Below are 23,677 nucleotides of genomic sequence, written 5' to 3' on the forward strand. Positions count from 1 at the left end.
CTGTTATTTCTAGGTCTGTTATTTCTTTTTAACTAGATGCTTAACGGAATTTTATGCTTACGGTGTCTCCAAAAGAAAAACTGTGGGCATCTATTTTGCAACTTAGAGAACACTAGGACACAGTCTCCAGTAACCACCTCCCATTCTATACTGAGTACCACATTGGATTATATCCTCCTATTTCAGTAACTCTGCTCATGTGTGGAAAGGCAGCATAGCACAGGAGTTAACAGCACAAACTGTACATCCAAACTCGGTCTCAATCTCAGCTCTGCTTCTTACTAGCTATATGATCTTGGGCAAGTCACGTGTGCTCTTTATGACTCATTTTTCTCATCTATAAAATAACAGTAGAACCTAGTTAACATAGTTGAAGTTTAAATTAATCAATACATGGAAAACACTTAGGACATTTCCTGGTCCAGGGTAAATGCTATATAAATGTTAGCTATAATTATTGCGGTTGTGAGGAATAAATGAGATAATACACAGTGTTTAGAATAGTGGCTAACATAGAGTAAACCCTGTATAAATACTATTATTGAGAACATTCATTCATTCATTCATCCATTCAACAAATATTTACTGAGTGCCTTTTCTGTGCCAGGCCAATAATGTCTTCATTCTACACGTGGTGTCCAACAGAAATGTAATGTAAACCATTAATGTGAACCAAGTATGTCATTTAAAATTTTCTAGCAGTCAAATTAAAAAAATAAAAAGAAACGAGCAAAATTATTTTTAATAAAACATTTTAATCCAAAATATTATTTCAATATGTAATCAATATTAAAAATTGAGACATTTTACTTTCCTCGTTCTAACTCTTTGTAACCTACTATGTATTTTGCACACAGAGCATTATCTCAATTGACTGGCCACATTTCAACTATTCCATAGCAACACATGACTACGTAGTAGCTAACATGCAGTTCTCTACATTAAAGGTTAGGGCAATAGGGGAAATGTTATCTTTGTTCCCAACCCCATATTGTTACTAATTACATAACTTTTAAAAATTTTTCAAAGTCCTTTCGCATTCATTATTTCATTTGATAGGCACGTGCCTCACCTTGAAGGATGGATGAGATTTTAGGAGGTAGGGAAAATTCCCATCAGAGGAAACACATGAGCAGAAGCAATAAGGAAGGAAAACGAGGGGTCTACTAGGAAATTAGAAGTCAGGGAGATAAACCTAAGAAAACGCATCAGGGAAGCCCGTGACAGTCTCCGGACCAGGCAGGCTGGGTGTTACTTGTCAGGCAGTGGGGAGAAAGGAAACACTGTGAGCAGGAAACAGGCAGGTCAGATCCACCGGGCAGCTCAATGTAGCGTGAGAGGAAGTGGGAGAGACTGGAGGCGGTTCATCAGGAAACGACTGCATCGCGTCGCAGACTCGGAGAGGAAAGGACAGCCTAGCAGTATCTGGTGCTCGGGGCATCTCAGTATCGGTTCTACTCCTCCTTTGGCGAGGGGGGAGCTTTGCAGGGAACTTTTGGAAAGCCATTTCTTTCTCGCCCCAAGCCCGCCCTACAAATGCAGAGTACCTACTACCTGTCAGGGACTGTGATGAACCTTGAAGATATAGAAGGGAACAAGGCAGGTGCGGCCTCTCATCACTTAGCTCTTATAGTATCGTACGAGCGACGAAACCCGTAATCAGATAAATAAGACATAATTCCACAACGTGGCAAGCACTATAAAGGAAGTAATCACGGAGACTTCATTGTCGTAAAGCGAGACGACTTCCGTTTGAGGGTCACGCCGAACGCAGTGTGGACTGCTTACCAAGTCCAGTGACGGCGGGAGTCGGGGTGGCAGTTACAAGGCGACTGGGGCGGGCAGGTGAGAGGCGGCGGCCTGACCCCGACCAAGGAAGGTCCCGGGAAACTGAATCGCCCCGCCTGCAATCGTCTCGCCCCAACGATCCCCTACGCTGGTGCTGCAAACACGCGAAACGAGATAAAGAATGTCGTCCTCTCCTAGGAAGCGCTTTTGCGGGGACAATGCTCCCCGGTGAGTCACCATGGAGTGAAACCTCCCGTTATTCAGCTATTAGGACATATTTACACTCTTAACCCACACGGTTAAACGAAAAATGTCATTATTTCTGAAGGTGACTTCGTTTCATTGTAGCCACCTTCGGATGAGCTGATAGGACGTGAGCACTGAAAAAGAAAAAAGGAAACAAACAAGGACGCAGCCATGGGGACGCCCCACGAGAACGGCCAAGCACAACGGTCTTGAACCAACGAGTTTTCCACGTTCCAGGAACACGAAGCGACGGCTGGAGCAGCGCAAACATACGTCAGCACGCAGTACGTCCTCACTAAACCAATGACCGAGCAGCAGCTCACTGGCCGTCCGCTCTGCAACGCCGGCACGCAGCGGCCGCCAGGACTCACGCAGGGACGGGGGGCGCGCGCGCCACACTCGTGTTCAGTTGCCTCACAAGACCCGCTTGAAAGTCGCCAGTCACTTCTGGTGAACCAAGAGCAGACACAATGGCTTAAAAGAAAAAAAAAATGCACCCAGCAGGTGCCTGTGTAATCCCAAAGGCTTGACAACACACCTCTTTATCGCTTGGTCACCGCCCAAGCACGGGAGGCACTTTCCTCCACATCCTCAAACACCAACACTCCTCGAAAAACCTAAGGGACGTCCTTGGGCCGGCGGTTCTCTTATCCACGGCACGCGTGGCAGCCTTCCTTCTCCCATCCCTGGGCCTATCAAACGACTAGAAAGCAGCTTCGTTCCACCGGTGGTGCAAGCAAGCTCCGCAAAATCAAACCATACAGGAGACGGACAAGCACCCGCGCACAGGACACCTCGCAACATCACATCCGGCCACCTACCCGTCAGCCCCCGCGTGGCCGCTGGTCGCCGGCGTGACGAGCGCAGACGCGCGTCGGGGGCGTGTCTCCCAGCCAATGGGCTGCGTCCACCTCCCTCTTCCGGTTCCGTGTTGTCTAGGCGGGCTCTGTGACGTTAAAGGGCGGGCGTGGCGGAAGATACCGAGCCGGGCTGCTCAGTCGCCCCGGAGGCGGGGAACGAGAAGCAGGATGGTTTACATCTCGAATGGTGAGTTTGGGGGGCGACGGGAGCTCCGGGGGCGACCGCTGGCCTGGGAGGCCGGATCTCGGGTGTCTACGGTCTTCGCCCGCCGGGCTTGGCGCCCGTGGCGGCTTTCCCGGACTTGGCGCCGCGCAGCCAGGCGGATCCCCAGACGGAGGGGACCGGGCCTGCGGCGCTCAGCCCTGGTGGGCGACGGCCGAGGTCCCCGTAGTGAGGACTGTGCCGGAGCCCGGCGTCCTCGTTCTCCTCGAGCTCCTGAGTGGGGGCCTCGCGAAAAGTGGCGTCTGCGTCCTCAAGTAGGACTGACAGCATTAGCACCAGCTGCGTGGCGCGTGTGCCTCGGCCCCTGCGTCAGCGCGACGCGGGCTTTGGGACGGCCCTGTGCGGGGCGGTCGTGTCCTCCCCCGTTGCGCAGGGGCCGCGGGCGCGGAGGTCACGTCGCTTCTGCAGGGTCCCCGAGGCGGTCCGCGGGCAGCGGCCCGGATTCCGGTCGGGGTGGCCGACGTTAGCGGCTTGGCTGTTCCCGACTGTGTGCGGCCTTCGTACCTTGAAGGCAGTTAGATGCACGCTGTGCGTGAGCTTCCCCCGGGAGAGGGTCGCTAGTCACACGGGTAGTCCTTTGTCCTTTGTCCAAGGGGCACGGGGAGAAGCACCACCCCCTCGGAAGCAGGTTAGTTATCCCTGGAACGGAGAATCACGGAGACTTAATTCAGTGACTCCGCAAAGAAAATGGGAAGAAAAGACACACTATGACCGGGCCAGAGCTGCCCGACCACCTGTGTGACTCAGGTGAAAGAAATGTCGTGGCGCCATCTTCACCAGTGGCGCCCGGGTCGCAGGAACGAGGCGCTGCTTCTGTTACACTCACCTGTTTACCTTCGGAGGTACTTAGGGTGCTGAAAAGGCTTTTGGCCCAGTGCACTTTGCATTTCTTTGCACTTCAAAATCTCTCTCCTTGTCTCCCACTTAAAACTCTTTGAAACAGGTAATCAACACGTACACTAAAATAAAATCAAAATTTTATCTCCGTTCTGGCCACTTGCAGACTTTGTGTTTTATCCTGTGTGGTTAAGGCTCGCAGCTTCCATTTACGCATTATTGAGTAATTGTTTGTAATATGTCTATTGTGTAGGTATTATCGTATTTGATCCACATAAATACCAAAGGATTTATTAGGGCCTTTTATTTCAATTTCACAGGTGAGAAATGCCAGTTGCATTCAAACAACTTATTCGTGGCGGGGGTGGGGGCGGTTCTGCCTTCAGAAACCAGGAGGGAAAGTGCAAACAGCAAGACAGAAGGATGCAACGGGTTCTTTAGCATCAAAGGAAGAATTGACGGGTTCCAATTAGATCTGTCTTCTTAGAAGGACTGTACTTACCAGCATTTCATAGTTGACAAAACATTTCTCTTAGTGTCAAACGACATTTTTATCCCCCAACAATCAATCCTATATGATTAGTCCTGGAACACTTTTTCTCAGAGAAGGAAAATGTCACATCAGACAAGGAAGCAGAGCTGGTAAGAGGTAGAACCAAGCCTATCACCCATGTTCTGTCTTTATATGTAGTCCTTTTTCTTCAATGTCTCTATGAATGGATACACCTGAAAGTAAACCCTGGCCAGGGGGATGAAAGTGAGCATGGAGAAGTCCTTAGGAAAATGGAGAGAGGTGGCTGACAGGTCTTCTCCCAAAATATTCTCCTCTTCTGATTTGCAAGGCTGAAACTCTAAAGCACTAACTTTTTATGTTGTATCTTCTATTTAAAGTGGTTTGAAAAATAAATCAATTTTTGCTTAATATAAAAATGAAGTCTATAATCAGAATCAACAGTATCCTTTTATGAAAGAATAGTAGTTATTTTAATGAACAAGCCAAATTCTCTTAACTACATGGAGCACACAGATTCTTTGTTTTATAAAAATTTTATCACAATAACTGATTCTAAAGACTTTTAAAAGTATGTGTAAACAATCTTTTTATACAGGCAAGAGGCTTTGCAAGTGAAAGAAATACTTTGAACACATTTAGGAAAGTGGAAGTGTTGTGAGCATTCTTTTATATTTACCCACTTGTTTCCTCAAAATACTTGAATAAACAGATGTTTGTACACCCATGAGCATAGAGCATTTTCACAACAGCCAAAAGGTGGAAGCAACCCAAGTGTCCATCAACAGATGAATGGATAAACAAAATGTAGTACAACCATACAAAGGAATATTGATCAACCTTAAAAAGAAAAAGGAAAATTTGACACATGCCACAACATAGATGAACCTTGAAGACATTATGCTAAGTGGAATAGCTGGTCACCAGAGTACAAACATCATATGATTCTTCATATGAAGTTTCTAGAGAAGTCAAATTCATAGAGACAGAAAGTAGCATCATGGTGGTTGCCAGGGGTTAGGGGAAGGGAGAAATGGGAAGTTAGTGTTTAATGGGTATAGGATTTCAGTCGGGGAAGATGAAAACGTTCTGAAGATGGATGGTGGTGACAGTTGTACAACAATATGAATATACTTAATGTCATAGAACTGTGCACTTAAAAATGGTCAAAATGGTAAAATTTTTTGTGTATATTTTACACAATAAAAAAGGAAAAAAAGGAAAAATACTTGAATGAATTGTCACCCATCAAAATTACAAACTATAGGAAAGCATTTGACAAATTTAAGGAATGACCCCTATATCACAGAGCTTTACTTCCCTGAACCCTTCCTTAGAATGATGTGCATATAACAGACCTCTCCATTTGTTGACCATTTGAAACAATACACGAGTTGAAAACTGAGTCTATGATTGCTACCTAATGTAATGCATCTTGTGTCAGGGATTTGTAGCACTAACTCAAGTTCTTTCTTCTTGTCTGTAGGACAAGTGTTGGACAGCCGGAGTCAGTCCCCGTGGAGATTATCTTTTATAACAGATTTCTTCTGGGGGATAGCTGAGTTCGTGGTTTTGTTGTGAGTATAATAATGCTCTTAATAGTCCCAACTAAGTCGCCAGAAGTACATTAGGTACATTTTGTTGCGTATCTTAAACAGGCTCTGCTTTCTGAAAGCAGTTTTTAATTCTTTTTTTGTTAATAGCTATACTAAGGGAAGTGAATACTTGCGTAGTGGTCAAGCTGCCACAGGACATCTTATGGTTATGAATCTGTTGGTTGAGTTAGTAAGCTTGACCATATCTTAGCCTGGGTGACCATTTCAACCTGCAGCTATGGAGCCAGGCCTGCCTATTTTAATGCCAAATGACAGCACCTCACTTTCACTCTGCTATTCATGGCTTTCATGTGTATGTGCAAATTGTATTCAATATTACACAACAAGTAAACAAGGGAAATCAGATATTAATTTAAAAAAAGCTCCCAAGTAATCAAGATTTTTTTTAAATGAAGGATTAGAATTATTCAGAGACACCAATTTAAACTTCTCTATAATTTCAAGCAATTCTTAGTTAAATGCATTTTTTGGTCTTTCACATGCTGTTTTATGAAAATTGTTCATCAACTACTAACAAGTCTTACTTATCCTAAGTTTGAATATATATTTGAGCGTCTTATGGGTAGAGAACTGTGGGGATGCAAAGATGCGGGAGACAGTCTCTTCATTGATTTACTAGCAGTCAGTATCTTCATATTACAAGGGGCACTGAGGCGGGCATGATTGTGGGAGGTGGACATCAAAGGAAGTTACTCCAGGTGGAAGCAACACAAAGGTGGCAGAAAAGTTTGAAAGTCAGTCTGTGATCTTTATACTTAATTTGATTATTGCTTTGGTTTAGAAAGATTAATCTTTTGGTTGCAACGTAGCATCAATTAGGAAGGGTAAAATGGAAGAATCAGTTCCATAGGAAAAACAATGGGACAAGAGAGGCTCAAAGTTAAGTTTCCCAGTGTAAAACTTCTTTAGTTTCTCACAAATTTACCTACTCCCTATTGTTTATTAAAAATATGGTTTTAATTTAGTTCAATTTTTCCCCTTTCACAAATAAAGAAAATTTCTTTTAAATGGATTCCCAGAGTGTCTGTGCCTCTGGCACACTACCCTCAGCCCCTCCCTCTCCAAGGTAACGTTAGGTAGGCTATCAGCAGGGGAAATGCAGGAGCCATTAATGTGTGCAGTACTGTAAACACAGACTCGGACCTGACAGCTGATGTAGAGGAAGAAAGTTGGGGTGAAAGACAAGGAAGGGTGGCTTTGGCACAGAACATAGCACATTCTGTTTAGCACATTCTTGCATTAGATGGTATTGTACAGACAGCTTTGAAAAGTGGGTTTGGAGCTAAGTTAGTTCAGTCATCATCTCACAGAGATGATAGTTGAAACCACGAAACCGTTACGTTTTATAATGTTGGAAGTGATCTGTTGTTTTCTGCCCCTTGTTTCAGCTTCAAAACTCTGCTTCAGCAAGATGTGAAAAAGAAAAGAGGCTACGGAAACTCATCTGATTCCAGATATGATGATGGAAAAGGGTATAGCTTTTTAAATTGATAATAGATGTTTTCACCCCTCTGTATATTTTAACTAAATTAGTTATGATAGACAGACACATGGAAATTAAAAGTTTAAATTCTGTTTCACAAAATTAATGCATTGTTGTAAATTAAGACAAGATGCCTGTGATTTTATAATCTGAATTAATTTGGCAAAGCTAATATGTACATCAAATATCCTATAAGAAATACCTAAATTAGAGGTTGAAAACTGAGAGCCAACATTAAAACCTAGAGATTTCATTTTAGAATCTGGATTTCCAGCTGATAATTAAAAATTCAAAAGATCAAGTAGCGATGGGTTAGGCTTGTGTTTCCATGTGAAAATCAGCTGGAGCTGGGTTTCAGTTAGGCGTTTACAGACGGTGCTTCCCGGTGGGTTCATCCTCATAGGGACCAGGTACATGAAGCACAGGAGGACTGGCTTTCCTTATGGGCTTCATGTATCTGGTCCCTAAAAGGGTTTGAAGTTTTGACCTAAATGGTAGTTCCTATTTTAAATAAAGGGTCTATTTGAGTGTTTAAAAGGAACCAATTGAAGTAATGTCTACTAAACAGTAGAAATTAACTTTTTCTTTTATTAGGCCCCCAGGAAATCCCCCCAGAAGAATGGGTCGAATTAATCATCTGCGTGGTCCTAATCCTCCTCCAATGGCTGGTGGATGAGGAAGGTAACTTCAAATCTGAAAGTATTCTGCAGGGATTTCATTTTGAAAATGCCTCCCTAGGAAGATCTTTAGGAAAACAAGTCTGACATTCTGTAATTACTCAAGACATCATTATTTGGAAAAATATTTCTATCTTAACCCTTGGAAAATCCATTGGCTTTATTATCCAGATGTCTTTTGAAATAGGTTTTATAACATGTAATGATGGATTTCTCACACAGATACAGATTAATAATTAGCAACTAATTATTATGACTTTTTTTTTTTTTTTTTAGGTAAATGTCTGCTGTAAGAAGCAGACAACTGGACATGCACATTCGTAGCAGAAGGAAACCATCAAGCAGTGGAGAGCGGACCGTGCTGGACGAGTAGATGAATGTGTACGTCTAAACAGGGATTGCTCTGTGTCCTCACAGACGAATGAGGTTGTGCTGGGAATTCCCTCGCAGGGATCTGGCATGACTGATGCAGTTCTATAAATGCACATGTTTGTCTCATTACCATTTTGTATAGTTTATGAAAGTATTAATACAATTTTAATAAGTAAATATTTTTAGGTTACAAAACTGACTACTCATCTTTATATAATTGAAACACAAAAACTCCAATTTGAAGAAAAATAAAAGGCTGTGTATTTAGTACTATTAGTGTCACCTTTTTCAACTTCTGAAAGTGTTCATTGTTAATTTGTTTTCATTTATAAATAAGTCACATTGTATTTATTTCAGTAGTATGCGTATAATAATATATTGAAATGTATTTGTTCCATGAATCTTTAATAAAATGTTTGATTTGCTACCAGATATAATTATCAGGGTATTTATAAAGCCATAATCAACAAAAGTGAGCTACAAAGTGAAGGTTGGCTAAGTGGTCTTTAGATTCATGAACTTCAAAGCTACCTTGAGCAATTATTCTAAACTGTTGCTTAGGTTTTAACCCCCATCTCAATGAATCCTGGTAACTCACATTCTTTTACCAGGATGGAGCTCTGAAGTTACAGACTTTGTCTTCTTTACCCCAGTATTTTGAACCGTGACAACATGTAATAGGCACTGAAATAATTACTGGAAGAATGAATACAGATAATTCTACTTACAGTGTTTCACAGGCTTTGAAAACTAAGTGTTGAGGAAAAAGCATTTTTATATCCATTTATAAGTACTTATTCAATCCTGACTGCCAGGAAGTGGGGATGTAATCAAAGTGATAATTACTGAGATGGTTAAAGTGAGAGTAGGTATTTTTTGTTGTGGTTTTTTTTTTTTTGGGGGGGGGGTTGGTTCCATTTTGGACATGTTTAAGTTTGCAATGCCTTCGCCATCCAAGTAAAGATACCAAATTCATCAGTCGGGGTCTCAGGGAGAAGTCCACACGGGAATCATGTATTTGGGAATTATCTTCATGTTTAAAGCCATGAAACTGGATAGGCACCCAAGGAATGTGTAGAGCGGAGCCCTGGCTCCAGGGAAGCCTAACATCAGTCTGGGCTGAGCACAACCAGCAAGGTGGGAGCACCGGGAGTCCTCGGTACGGTGTGTGGAAACCCAGGCGAGAAGAGGTGTGAGGACGAAATGAGATGCGGGTTATTGGCTAGTCCATGGTAAGCTGCCAAAACAAAATAAGTACAGTACCTGCCGTCACGCTACATCCAGAAGCGATCGCAGCAGCCTCCGTTTAATGCCAGCCTCGCCGGCCTCCCAGCCCACTCCCCAGCGGACCGGCGGGCCCTTCCGTTTCCCGGAATTCTCCGCGGCGAGTCCCGGGCGGCCATCTTGGCTGTGGGCGCCGGCGGGGAGCTGCGCCTGCGCGGAGGGGCCTCCTGGCGGTCTAGGTGCCGCCCTGGGTCTGGAGGTTCGCGGGGGTCGCCAGCTGCGATGACCCAGGCGGAGAAGGGGGATGCGGAGAACGGGAAGGAGAAGGGCGGGGAGAAAGAAAAGGAGCAGCGCGGCGTGAAGCGGCCCATCGTGCCGGCGCTGGTGCCGGAGTCGCTGCAGGAGGTTAGCCGCGGCGGGCGGGTCTCAGCGAGGGCGCCGCACTTGAGCCTCAGATCTTGTCTGCCGGGGCTGGGGAGGGGCGGCTGGCGCCCGCGGCAGGCTTCGGGCCGTCCCCCTCGCGCGTGCTGCAGAGGTCGCGCGCTCCCCTCCCGGATCGTTGCACGCGGGGACGCCCGGCCAGGAAGCCCCGCGCGCTGCGGGGCCAGGAGCGCTCGCTCCGAGGCCGGTACCGCGTCCCCCCCGCGCGTCCCCCCCCCCATCAGCCGCTGCAAGAGCCCCAGCTCCCTGGCCACGAAGCAAGGACGGGGCTATCACCTACTTCCCGAGCTCGCGAGGTGTCAGTGGTGGCGGGTCCAGGTTAGCACCGGGGCTGGCTCACGTGGAGCATCTGCGTATCCTTAGGGGTAAGGGGTAGAGGCTTAGGCTTGTTTCTTAGGAAATCTCAGGGAGTACAGGTCACTGCAAGCTTAAAGGCAGTGAAATGGTACACACGTTTGTCTGAATATACATTAGGAACTGGTCTGTCGAAAACTGGACAGGACTAAGTTATACTAACCAGAGGAAATTGTTTGCAGTAGCATGACAGGCGAAGGACCTTTACATATATAAAATATACATATATACATGTTTTATATATATATATAATACATATATATAAAATATATATATTATATATATATAAAATTTTAATGATGAAGAAAACACCAACATTCCCATAGAAAAATGGGCAAAGGCACTGTTCAATTCACAGCAGAAATCAGGAGGCATTTAAATGCTTAGAATTTCATATTGGACATCTGTGAGGCAGGTTCCTTGCGGGTGGATGTGTGAAGGATGATACCCAACTGGCCAGGCAGCTGTAAAATACACTGCAGTGCCTGGCCCACGGTAGGCCCTCAGGGTGGTTATTACTGTTGCCTAGGGCTCGGTATTTCCACCGACCTCGTTGAGGGGGCAGATTGGATGGAGGATTCTCCCACTCGGAGGGGGCGGGACGTAGGAGTGAGAGCTGACGTTTGGGGGTCGGGCCGCAGGTAACAGCATGGTGTGGGATGGGTTGGTGCAGGTGTTGGACACAGCACGTACCTCCTCCATTCCTGATGGTCTGGTGGTTTCTTCAAAGGAGCTGACATCTCGACTAAGACCTGAAAGATGATTAAGGGTTAGCCAGGGGTAAGGTGGAATCTCAGGGAGGGAGAGAACAGCATAGAAGACACCTGCGCTAAGAGGATATGTAGTATTGGAGAGCAGGATGTCTGGAATTGAGAAAGAAGGGGGAGCAAGAGGTGAGACTAGAGATCCTAGCAGACTCGTGAGGATCATAAAAACCCAAGAGTCTGGCCCCTTCGGGAGGCTATGGAGAACTTTGGAAGAGCTAGCGAGACTCTGAGCTATGTGATCAACTCATTTAATCCTCTATGAGGTAGGAACTTCTTCCAGAGCAAGGAAATGGCACAATCTGAACTTGAAGCCAGGTCTGTGAAATCAGAGCCTGGGTCCTTAACTGCTTTAACAGCATTTAACTTCAGTCCGTTGTATAACACCCTTTGGTTTTTCCGTATCTCTGCGGTACCTGTATTATTATTTGCTTAATAACTGTTTTACCCTATTACTTACCTTAAGCAGTAATATCCAGGAAATGGTAGTGGAATGTACTGACCACAAAAGAAGTGGCTCTAGAGTAAGGCTGGAGAAGTAGGCAGGGTCTTCATCTTGGAAGTCTATACTTTTTCTTATTGGCAAGTATGGAAATGCTAAGACACAACTGTATCTTCATGGGCAGGACAGAGTAGGTGCTAGCTAATGAGTCAGGCTGGAGTCGTGGTTCTTAACACAGGGATCCTGTTGCCAAAGGGATTGTCGGAGTCTCTTTTACCTTCTCCCACTCCCCACAGAAACTATGAGTCCCTCAACAAGTCTACATGGTAAAGGTATCCAAGTGATTGAGATTATATTCTGCCCCCGTGAGAATTATGGATCTAAAAAATTACCATCTGAAAGTAAAGGCCAGTCATCGCTCCACTGTCCTGATTTGTGCCACTTTGTCAGTCCTGGTTCACCATCTCCCAAGAATGGACTGTGAATTGCAGCAACGTTTTCTGACTTATGAGGATAGAAATGTGAACTCTGGCTTTTCAACACCAGATTCTTGCCAGATTAGATAAACAGCAAAGAACCAAAAAGGGTAAAGTGTTTTTAGAAACAATAACCAAAATACAGTGTCTGCACACATACACTGGAAGTGGTTGATACATATAAAGCCTTATTTTCCAGCATTACAAAATAATAATTCTATCCTTACATTAACTTTTTCTCTCACCTGTTCAATCAGTGGGTTTAAACCTGAGTTGTCATATTAATTACCCCAGGAGCTTTTGAAAATTGCAGATTCCTAGGCTCTCTCCCTAGAGATTCTGATTTAGAAAATTGATAATGAAAGTTTAGGGTCAACTTTTTGTTGTTTATTTTTACAAGCATCTTTAGGTGATTTCGATTTAGGGAAAGCCACCACTTCACTAGTCATAGTATTCCCCACACACTCATTCCTTGTTTAACTGTCTTCCCTAGTAAACAGAATTCTCTGGTGGTTGGGACTTTGTCTTGGTCACCATTATACCCACAGTGCCTGGGACAAATGCCCAAGAGGTTAATTTGCATTGGATAAATATGGTTCCGTTCATTTAAACAAGTATTTGTTGGACTACGTGAGTCAGAGCCTGGGAACACAGATACAAAATGAGTTTGTATTCAGGCAGGGAGCAGTAATTTAATGCCTCTCAAAGACCTCCCTTTACAGAATTGTTTTAATGCCTTTGAGTCTGATAGTCATTTTAGGAAACTAACTTTTTCGCCTGGTCTGTTACCTACATGTTATTTAACTTGTTACCTGCATATTACTTACTAAGATCACACTCCTATGTTTTATGTTTGCAGCAAATCCAGAGCAACTTCATTGTTGTCATACATCCAGGTTCAACAACTTTAAGGATTGGTCGAGCCACAGACACACTTCCTGCCATTATTCCTCACGTCATTGCACGAAGACACAAACAACAAGGGCAGCCCCTATACAAGGACAACTGGCTCCTAAGGGAGGGACTAAATGTAAGTGAGAAATGGAGGACCTACCTGGAGAGAAAGCCCAAAGTTTTTTCTTTGGGAGGGTTTAGACATTCAAGTGTACATAGTAATCTTGAATAAACGTTCTTCATAGCTTTAATGTGTTTTAAAATAATAGCATCATTCAGGGTTACAAATATATTTTTCATCTGAGCTAGCGATTTTAGATTGTAAAGAAATAATTATAACAAAAGTAAATCCAACTTTTTTTTAACCCATGAGGACAAATTACATATTGATGAAGGTGATCTTTAATGGAAGATACAGAATTGTCATGCACTGAAAATGTTGTATTCAGGTCTCTGTTAACTGACTACCATATTTTCTCTTCCGGATACTTACAGTTTAAGTTGAGCTTGTATTTTCAATTCATAAGCAAATAGAATTGTTACAGTAAACACTTATTATAATCTTAGGTCATATCATAACTTAAAGGCAAAAAAATGTATTTCCTTACAGTAAACATTTATTTTATCCTAGTTTGCAAATGGCAATTATCAGAAAAAATTTTGTGGTAGTAGATGTTAAATATATATATTACATTGTAATTCACTTTTAAGATTTAAGTCAAGGATAGTTTTAGGAACTTGTAGTTTCTGTAATTCTGATAGTACTGTATTTTGCCATGTATAATGCACACTTTTTTGCCCAAATTTGTGAGGAAAATGTAAGGATGCACATTATACATGGGTAGTACTAATTCTGTATCTATATAAATATTTTTAATTCTTTTATTTATGCTTATGAATTAAAAGTGTAATAATAATAAATGCTAAAATTCCTTCATGATACAAAAAAACAAGTACCTAAATATAAGCAAATAAAAATTTGAATTAAGAAATTAAAATGAAATATTTTTCCCCTGAAAGTTTGGACCAAAAACCTGGGTGCACATTATACATGAGAGTGCATCATACACAGCAAGATATGATAAGTCTGAGAGTATGATAAGTCTTTGTAGCATAACTAGCAGACTATACTCAAGTCCAATTTCGAAGCTTAAATATAATTTGACAATATAAGAGTCTAATAGTCACTTATATCTTTGTATCCTATAATTCTACTTTAGAAAATAAATCTCAGGAATAAAAATTGAAAGAAAACAAAACATTTCTACAAAAAATTATGGATACACTCTTTATAATATCACAATAACTTGAATACTTGTTGGTTGAGCAAAATAACATGAAGGAATATTACAAAATTGTTACAACATTGCAAACAGGAAAATTATATAAATACTCAGATGGGAGTCTCTGAAATACTTTGTAAGTGTAAAGTAGTGAAGCTCTGATTTGCCATAAAATTTTCTATCAACCCAAAGTCACTTGAAGTTAATAGATTTTTGCAGATAGTTGGTTTATAGTGATAGGTTCTTTTATGATTTTTTTATTTATAAATAACAAAAAGATTACTTTGAATACATTTGACAGAGATTAAGGAAATGTTACCTGTTGACAAAGGAGCATTTCCCATTGCTACATTAAATTAGTAGTTTGCGAGACTGTCTTTCTTCCCTTTTCATTAAATCCTTTGTACTGCTCATACTTTGTTCTTTTTTCCCCAGAAACCTGAAAGTAATGAACAAAGACAAAATGGTCTTAAAATGGTGGATCAAGCCATATGGTCTAAAAAGATGTCAAATGGTACCAGACGGATTCCTGTGTCCCCTGAACAGGTTCAGTCTCAACTGCATTATTCTCAGATTTATTCTTTTAGTGCAGCTATTATATCATAATGCCATTCGTGTGCTCTCCCTATTTCATTGCAAATGCAAGATGGGATTTCCTTTAAAAAGAAGAAAAAACGGTTAACCACCTAAAGAATACTTGAATCAGTGTCACAGATGCTTAGGCAAGCCAAATAATTTATAAGGTGGTGTTTTTTACTGTAAGTTGATGAAAATTTACAGTTTACCTGAGAGTCTTAAGTGTGTAATTCCAGGATCTTGGTGGGAAGCTGTATTCTTACCACATTTGTTATTTTAAAATGATAAACCAATACTATTAGGAATGGCTATGAGTCAGTATGATAAATTTGTATTCAACTTTAGGCAGAGTGCATTATTAATTTTGGACTGGCTGTGAGTCACGGCCTAGGTATTAAAAAAATCACAGGAAAAATAAAGATTGTGGAAAAGGGCAAGAGAATCCTTTTGTTACCAGTCAATATTTTACCAAATATCTTGGATTTGTGATTAAAATTTGCCATTGTATCTGGTCTGTGAGAGAGGAGAAAAGAGGACTCATACTGTACCCACCCTTTCTTTTCCCCTTGCATAAATTCAGAGAATTGTCTGATGTGCTTTTGTTTCAGGCACGCTCCTACAACAAGCAGATGCGACCTGCAATTTTAGATCATTGTTCTGGAAATAAGTGGACAAACACAACTAATCACCCTGAGTTTTTGGTAGGAGAAGAGGTAGGAAACTTATTTACGCTGAAATGGAAGAAAAAAACCTGATCCTAGTGCTAAAATTCACTTACTTTGCAATCCAGTTGTAATTTTCTAGCATTCCATAATCCTACTTTGAGGACCATATAGTCTCACACTGGCTCCTGAAATGTTAGATACTCTGCTCCCAACATTTAGAACGCTCAGCAAAGTGTTGATCAGCAGATAATTTCTGGCCTTAGAATTTTGAACATGAATTCAGCAAACCCTGAGAGAAGAGTTTTACCAATGTGTTCATCTTCATCTCTTCTAGGCCTTGTATGTTAACCCACTGGACTGTTACAATATTCACTGGCCTATTAGACGAGGTCAGTTAAATATTCACCCAGGACCTGGGGGCTCCCTTACAGCTGTTCTGGCAGATATTGAAGTAATATGGTCTCATGCAATACAAAAATACTTGGAAATTCCACTGAAAGATTTAAAGGTGAGCTCAAATGTCCAGTTACTTGGATTGTCTTTAAGATTCTTGGTCAATGGAAGTATACATTACTGAGTTGTTTGTTACACCATGCTCTGGGAGCACTCTCGGCCTTAAGGTGTTGAGCATATCTTCTTCACTGAATTCCCCTTTAGTGCTTTCTCTTTATTATTCTGTTGGTTTCTTTGGTGTCTCTCTACTGCTCTGGAGGTAGCAAGCTTATTTATGTTTATTCCTTCTCCTGGAACTTTTTTAGATATATCAGTTGTTTTATTTTTCATTTCACAAGCTTTAAGTAATTCCAAGGGGGGGAAAACTTCAACATTTTCTGTTTTTCATAAAACTCAAAAGACAGCAGAGGTCTGAGCTTTAATTTTGGGTTTTAACCATTGCTGCTACTTTAGAGAGAATCCTCTTTGAAGACAAGTGTGGTGAAATTCATTTTGACCTGGCGTTATGTTAACCATTTAATCTTTTCTTTCTTCTCTTTAGTATTACAGATGTATCTTGTTAATTCCTGATATCTATAATAAACAGCATGTAAAAGAATTAGTGAATATGACCCTAATGAAGATGGGGTTTTCAGGTATGTGTGATATTCCCAGTGAAACCTACTTGAAATGAGATTCATTCTCATTTTTACTGACAAAGTTAATTCAATTCACTGCTTTATGGAAATGCTTATTTGAGAGGATCAGCAATGCTTGAACGTTTACCCAGAGATTCCCAGACTTTAGTTGATTATGTGTCTGGGGGTGTTACTGCTCCCCAGCTGATAGCTCCTCTGCCTTTTGTTTTTCAGGGATTGTGGTCCATCAGGAGTCTGTGTGCGCCACCTTTGGCAGTGGTCTAAGCAGCACCTGCATTGTAGATGTTGGGGACCAGAAGACCAGTGTGTGCTGTGTGGAGGATGGGGTCTCTCATCGGAACACTCGGTAAGGAACTTGGGAGTGGGCATGCCCTACGTTGTCCCTCACTGTATGCTTTATGTTCAACTATAAAGCGTCACAAGGGAGAAAGAAATTACTTATAAGGAATTATATATTCAAAGTTTGCGTAGGAAACCAGCAAGATTGTGGAAGTGCAAATTCTAACAAGGCTGCCAACAACTGACTCCACCCTTCCCTTTGGAACTCTCTAATACAAGTTCACATCAGCAGCTGTGTGTTGTGTGCTTTCCACGGAGGAAGGCTGTGGTTAGCTCTGTGTCTTTTGCTGTGGTCTGGCCTAGAGATACCAGTCACACTCACAGCAAAGTTTTATTTAGACAAGTCATGTAGGAGAAAATAAGTTTTCAGGTCCGAGTTCTCTAGCTAGCTAGCATTTTGAGTATTTGATTTTCTTGTCATAAATGGTATTCAATGCGTGATGAGTTACTTTATGGTGGTCAAGTCCCTTCATGGTGTAATCATTGATACAAGCGTTAGTATTATAAAATAAACATCAGGAGCAGGTTTGCTGCTTGTCCTTCCTGAGACAAGCCCAACACAGGTAAGCACACTCAGGTAGTGCACATATGTGTTCTCTGCAGCATTTTGTGCTCTCAGGATGGCTCCTTCAGGATGCTTTAATTCTTCTTGTCCCTTACAATAGGTAGTTTGAATCTCAAGGTATAGAAACAAATTTAAAAGAGGGCTCAGCAGTCCATGAGAAAGGTTAACCTGCTGCCTCCCATCCCAAGGTACAATGCATTCTAAAACTCAGTGTGAGTTATTTTGGCTCATCTATTGTTTGTATTGGCTGATGCCAGTGGTTCTCAAGGTATGGAGAAAACACTGGATTCAAATCTCCAACCACTAAAATAATGTAGACGTAGTCTTTCCAAATCGTAGACACGTTCAGTTAGTGGATAGTACTCTAGGATTTCTCCCATAAGTTTGTCTTAGGGTGTGAGTGCCTGCCTCTTTTATATGCTGGTGATTGTGCATAGATAAACAACCATCAAATGGTAAACAATTGGTTTGGAAATGAGTTGGATTTAATACTATTTTCTGTTTCTTGGATACTTTTTGCAAACAGCATGACTGCTTCTAGGTGCCCTACCACTGTTTTTTTTTCTTGAGTTCCTTTTCTCCCTCCCATCCATCCAACTGTCCTTTCATTCTTTATTTTACGTATTCCTACCACAAACATTGCTTGAAACTTGTTGTGTTCCACTGTGCCAAATTGAGTTCTTGAATCACCCATTGCACCTTCTTAACTGACAGATTACCCATCTGCCCTTTTCTCTTCACTCTAGGCTCTGTCTGGCATACGGGGGATCTGATGTATCAAGATGTTTTTACTGGCTGATGCAGCGAGCTGGATTCCCTTACAGAGAATGCCAGTTAACAAATAAAATGGATTGCCTTCTTCTGCAGCACCTTAAAGAAACTTTTTGTCATTTAGATCAGGTGGGAGCAAAATTAAAATTGACGATTATTTTTGTTTTCAGGAAAAATGTAAGATACTTAAAAGACAATTACAATTTTAACAATATCATAACTCCTCTTTCAATCTAAGTTGATAAAGCCTTGAAGCCGAAACGCTTAAGGAGTGAGAGTTTTTTGGTAAGGTCAGAGCTGTGAGGATATGTCTTGGGCTCTGGAAAACAGCTTGTTTCTTTTGAGAAAGAGAGTTTAGTATATAACTCTCTCTACAGGCTTTGTAATGATTCTGATAAAGAATGAAGATAAACCTTTAGGTGTGATGAATAGTAGCAGGTAAAGATATAGGTACAGTCAATTAATAAAATGGCACCATTTGAAACAATTTCTTAGTATTGTGAACAGTCAACATTTAATCATTACTACATATGGATTGCTACCTTTTTATACTCTGTTTTAGACCCTGTTTTCACCTTTTTCAAGTAACATAATTCTGAATAAAAAACTTTTGAGAAACATAAGACTAGGTAACATTCCTTAGTTATTGAGGGCATTTGCTTATTGATTTGGGTCATTGTATTAGTGTTTCTCGATAATAAATGCAAACGATGGAAATTTCATAGATGTTAAAAGGGAAGCAAGTTATTGAACTCTTGTTTTATTCAGTTCCACTGCAAGTGGTAGTCGTAGGGCAGCCTTTTTATAGGGGAGGTGTAGATGGAAGGGAGGCTTAATTGTATTTGGAGGAGTTTATGTGCACTTTTACTGATTCACTGACAGCATCTTTTCCTGGAATCAGGATATCTCTGGGCTTCAGGACCATGAGTTTCAGATTCGACATCCAGATTCCCCTGCCCTACTTTACCAGTTTCGATTAGGAGATGAAAAACTGCAGGTAACGTGGGTGTATATTTTCATGGGTAGAAAGAAAGCCAGGAAGCTCATTCAGACTGAGAGAATCTGTACTCTTTGGGAACCTCATGAGGTCAGAATGTCAGCTGCTGCAAGATTATTCACTAAACCAAATTAGAATAGGTCTGAGGGCTCTTGTTAATTAACCACTCTGTGATTAGTTATTTAGAGGGAGAGGTCCTCTTCTTATTAGGTAATTATAAAATAGATTACTAGGTACTTTACAATTGCTTTGAGATTCTGTGGTGTCATGTTACCCATTCAGTTGGAGAAGTGAGTTTTCTGGCTTATCTTACACTGAAAAAATAATGCTACTCCCTAAAAAAGAACACTACCCACTCTAACTTCTAGGATCTAGTCCGCCAGTTTTGTTTTTAGAACAAAAATTAATGGATCAGCTATTTTCAAAAGGCAGTGTCTTTGATTGATCATTGTTTTCCTTCCATGCACAGGCTCCAATGGCTTTGTTTTACCCAGCAACTTTTGGAATCGTTGGACAAAAAATGACAACTCTGCAGCACAGGTCCCAGGGTGACCCTGAGGACCCTCATGATGAACATTACCTGCTGGCCACACAGAGCAAACAAGAACAGGTCTGCGGTGATTCTGGTGTGAAAGGAGGCGGTTTTGCCTATAGTTAATGGATCACTGCACTCACTACAGTCTGACAGCATACTAAAGCTAATACTGTTTTCAGAACTGTAGATGAAGTGAAGTCTAAATTTAAAATGTGGAAGACGGATTTTTTTTGTTCAACAGACATTAATCCAATTTTCACAATACCAGGTCGCACATTTAAAAGTTAATGAAACTATTTCCCTTGTATATGTTGCATTATCTCCTTTTTAGTATTTATCCATAGTAAATATTTTCAGTAAAATCTCACCTATTTTTTTAACTAGAATGTATGAGAGGTGCATAGGCAAAGAGCTGAATTCCTTTGTTCAAAGCTGATCCCAGTAATAGGACATCTGTTGGAGGGGCCAAAGATTAAAACTATTATCTGCTAATGAAATAGCAGCTCATAGTAGAGAGAAGAAGGCTGTAAACCTTTTCTCGTCTTCATTCCTCTCCTAAAGATGAGCATGAGGTGGTTAGTTTAGGTTTGAAAATGAGGGTTCCATAACAGTCACTGGCCCAAGAGTTCCACTGAAATACTCCAATTAAAAACTCAGTTCAAGTGGGGCAAGGCGCGTCTACACTGACATCTCAATTTTAAAAGCCAACCACTAATAGTTAGGTTCTAGACCAGCCCTGCCTGCCAGTGACTGCTTTGGATTGTCAGCCCAGCCTCATTTTCTACACACCCCCTCTCACTCCAGGTTATCTGGGAACGGGTCCCAGGTGATTGGCTGTGTGCTGTAGTGCATTTCCTCCATTTCCTCTCTGCACCACAGTGCCAGACCTGTTTTATATTGTATAGTGTGTGTGTGTGTGTGTGTGTGGAGGGGGGGTTAGCTGGAGAACATCAGCCGTGTTGTGTCATGGTCGTACCACCTACCTGAGTGTCCTTTTCATTGATTTAAAGTCTGCCAAAGCTACTGCTGACCGAAAGTCTGCATCCAAACCCATTGGATTTGAAGGGGACCTCCGTGGCCAGTCCTCTGATCTTCCCGAAAGACTGCATTCCCAGGAGGTGGATTTGGGACCTTCCCAGGGAGACTGTCTGATGGCTGGCAACGACTCTGAGGAGGCCCTGACGGCACTGATGTCCAGGAAGACCGCCATCTCGCTGTTTGAAGGGAAAGCCCTGGGCCTGGACAAAGCCATCCTTCACAGCATAGACTGCTGTTGTAAGCACGTGGGGGAGGCGGGGAGATCGCAGTTAAATGAACAGGTTCAAGCAGGGCTGTGGCTGTGCAGGGGCCAAGCACGTTCACGTAGAAGCAAGCGAGCCTACCTTGTGCTTGCTTTGTCAGGTGTCGGGCTGGTTCCTGGCCCTGTTGGAGGAAACCACAATTAGTCAAACTATCACACAAATGTGAAACTACAACTGTGACAGGTGCAACAAAATTAAACTGAGGGGTACTTACTGGGCGCTTCTGATTGCAGGATTTAATAAGGGATTTTTACTCCGTAGAAGTCAGGGAAGGCTTCCTCGAGGAAAAGCCACTTGAGAGAGATCTGGGCTGTGGGTGGGGGTTAGCTCGTTACAGATGGAGTGGCATTCCAGGTAGAGAAAGAAGCCTGTGTGAGGGCCAGTGTGGCTAAGTCACAGGGTGTGAGGATGAGGCAAGAGAAATGAGTCCATGCCATGTTGGACTTTTTAGGCCCCCTGAGAGATTTTGGTCCTGATGCTGTGAGTAGTGGGTGCGGGGATGGGGGCAGCAACATTCTCACATTTGTATTTTGCAAAGTTCCTCTGGCTACATTGTTGAGGATGGGCTGGAGAGAGATCCTGAAGAAGGCTGCTCTTGCAGTTGTCCAAGCAAGAGGTGGTGGTGGCTTGGCCTAGGGTGGATAAGGGGAAAAGCGTAGAAGGGCTATCACTGTCTTTTCAGCATCTGACGATACCAAAAAGAAGATGTACAGCTCCATCCTGGTGGTGGGAGGTGGTTTGATGTTTCATAAAGCTCAAGAATTTCTGCAGCACAGAATTCTCAACAAAATGCCACCTTCATTCAGGCGAATTATTGAAAATGTGGAAGTGATCACAAGGCCCAAGGTATGTTCATGATGCAAGTTGGACTGTATGCAAATGAAACCAGCACTAATTATTTGTCATTATAATGTTGTATATAAAAGAGGTGAAATCCTAGGAGCCATGGACTTGTGTCTGGGGAGTTCTGGAGGGTTTGGGGCAAGTGGAAAAATTCGAGCAGGTCACAGATGTAGTGAAAGGAGCTCTGGATTAGGCGATTGCATTCCTGGGTTTTAGGCCCTGCTGTGCTCTCCAGAACCAGCAGGATTGACTTCTGCCTTAGTAAAGGGACAGTGGGGCAAGGAGAAGACCGACGGGTCTCACGCCATCGGCCACACAGCTCCATTTTTCTCTCTTTCACGTTAAGCATCTGCTGCTGGTCCCTGACCAGGTGATCTTTAAGGATCTTTTAGGCTTGAACTATCTTGAAAAGAAATATAAACCTAGGAATTTAGAAACAGAGTGTGCCTATATTTCATTATATCTCACTGACAATTCCTGGGAATGTTCTTATTTAATTTTAATCCTGAGGGAGGGATTGTGGGATATATGTATTCTACTCAAACGTCAAAATCAGTTATTTCCTGTTATAGATGTTCTGCCTTACAGGCCGAATGTGGAATAATAGTGGATAGTAGCAGCTTCAGAAATGAAAAGTTTTCTGGTCCGTTGAAACAGACACCTGTAGTGCCCGTGTCCCGTACGGGTCGTTACTTCAGGTTGAAAATCTGGCGTATTAGGTATTGAGTCAGCAGGGTTTTTCTCCACTCCCACATTCAAGTAAATGATTAAGTGTACGTCTGGTCTGCTTGTGCTGACAGGTCTTTATTACTTCTCTAGGACATGGATCCTCGGCTGATTGCATGGAAAGGGGGGGCAGTGCTGGCTTGTCTAGACACAACCCAGGAACTGTGGATCTATCAGCGAGAATGGCAGCGCTTTGGTGTCCGCATGCTGCGAGAGCGAGCTGCCTTTGTGTGGTGACACGGGCAAAGTCACTGTTAAAGACCTGGAACCAGCCTCGTGTACAAAAGACTCTTACAGAATATATGTGTTTTAATTTATTGACCTAGAGGCTTAAGTTTCGTGGAAAATAAATGAATTTTAACTTTTATGTTGAGGATATGACATTGGTGTGAAATTATAAGCTGCTTTTGTAGTCAAGACATTTGAGCATAAAAGATCTTTTCTCAGCGTCTCAGGAACTCCCCAAGGATGTAAAAGGTGCTGTAGAGCAGTTTTCAAGTGGTGATGCCCTTCATTTAAATTGATTTCTGAGTGTCATCAGGTTATAAGGATTGGATGTGTGACTTATGGACCTGAATTATGAGAACTGTATGATCATGAAATTTTCCTTCTTGTCTAGAACAGTGAGCACACATGATGTGACTTGCGTGCTCTTGGAATTCCAAATAAATAAAACGTTTTGTTTTTTTCATTTTCTGTTAAATTACAAAAAAGATTGGGGCCCATTTGGGTCTAGATTTGCCGAGGCAAAGATTTAAGGCTGGTCTGGCTGGCTTT

General features: G+C 42.2%; 2 protein-coding genes across 3 annotated transcripts; both read left to right on the forward strand.

The window, feature by feature from the left end:
- The first annotated feature begins 1,766 nt into the window (after positions 1-1,766).
- SELENOK (selenoprotein K) lies at positions 1,767-9,050 on the forward strand. Its single transcript, XM_081073070.1, has 5 exons — positions 1,767-3,081; positions 5,952-6,042; positions 7,470-7,553; positions 8,159-8,245; positions 8,518-9,050. The coding sequence occupies exons 1-4, from the start codon at positions 2,931-2,933 to the stop codon at positions 8,238-8,240; spliced, it is 408 nt and encodes a 135-aa protein (XP_080929196.1). The 5' UTR covers positions 1,767-2,930; the 3' UTR covers positions 8,241-8,245; positions 8,518-9,050.
- Positions 9,051-10,005: 955 nt separating this feature from the next.
- Positions 10,006-23,591, forward strand: ACTR8 (actin related protein 8). 2 transcript variants are annotated; one of them, XM_081073058.1, is made up of 13 exons: positions 10,006-10,242; positions 13,174-13,344; positions 14,927-15,037; positions 15,676-15,780; positions 16,067-16,240; positions 16,727-16,820; positions 17,037-17,169; positions 18,474-18,627; positions 19,400-19,495; positions 19,965-20,105; positions 21,041-21,305; positions 22,014-22,177; positions 22,994-23,591. In XM_081073058.1, the coding sequence occupies exons 1-13, from the start codon at positions 10,120-10,122 to the stop codon at positions 23,135-23,137; spliced, it is 1,875 nt and encodes a 624-aa protein (XP_080929184.1). In that variant the 5' UTR covers positions 10,006-10,119; the 3' UTR covers positions 23,138-23,591. The 2 variants fall into 2 exon arrangements, with proteins under 2 accessions (XP_080929184.1, XP_080929185.1); XM_081073059.1 differs by having other exon boundaries at positions 10,041-10,242; positions 13,211-13,344.
- Positions 23,592-23,677: the final 86 nt, after the last annotated feature.

This window comes from Rhinolophus hipposideros (assembly GCF_964194185.1).
Source record: "Rhinolophus hipposideros genome assembly, chromosome: 14".
In the NCBI taxonomy this organism is placed as follows: Eukaryota; Metazoa; Chordata; class Mammalia; order Chiroptera; family Rhinolophidae; genus Rhinolophus; species Rhinolophus hipposideros.

Bases quoted from the DNA above. Each gene is read 5' to 3' on its own strand.
- SELENOK (XM_081073070.1), top strand. From the start codon at position 2,931: ATGGGCTGCGTCCACCTCCCTCTTCCGGTTCCGTGTTGTCTAGGCGGG. The intron at 3,082-5,951 runs GTGAGTTTGGGG...TCTTGTCTGTAG, and splicing joins GATGGTTTACATCTCGAATG to GACAAGTGTTGGACAGCCGG. The intron at 6,043-7,469 runs GTGAGTATAATA...CCCTTGTTTCAG, and splicing joins GCTGAGTTCGTGGTTTTGTT to CTTCAAAACTCTGCTTCAGC.
- ACTR8 (XM_081073058.1), top strand. From the start codon at position 10,120: ATGACCCAGGCGGAGAAGGGGGATGCGGAGAACGGGAAGGAGAAGGGC. The intron at 16,821-17,036 runs GTATGTGTGATA...TTTGTTTTTCAG, and splicing joins AATGAAGATGGGGTTTTCAG to GGATTGTGGTCCATCAGGAG. The intron at 17,170-18,473 runs GTAAGGAACTTG...TCTTCACTCTAG, and splicing joins GTCTCTCATCGGAACACTCG to GCTCTGTCTGGCATACGGGG.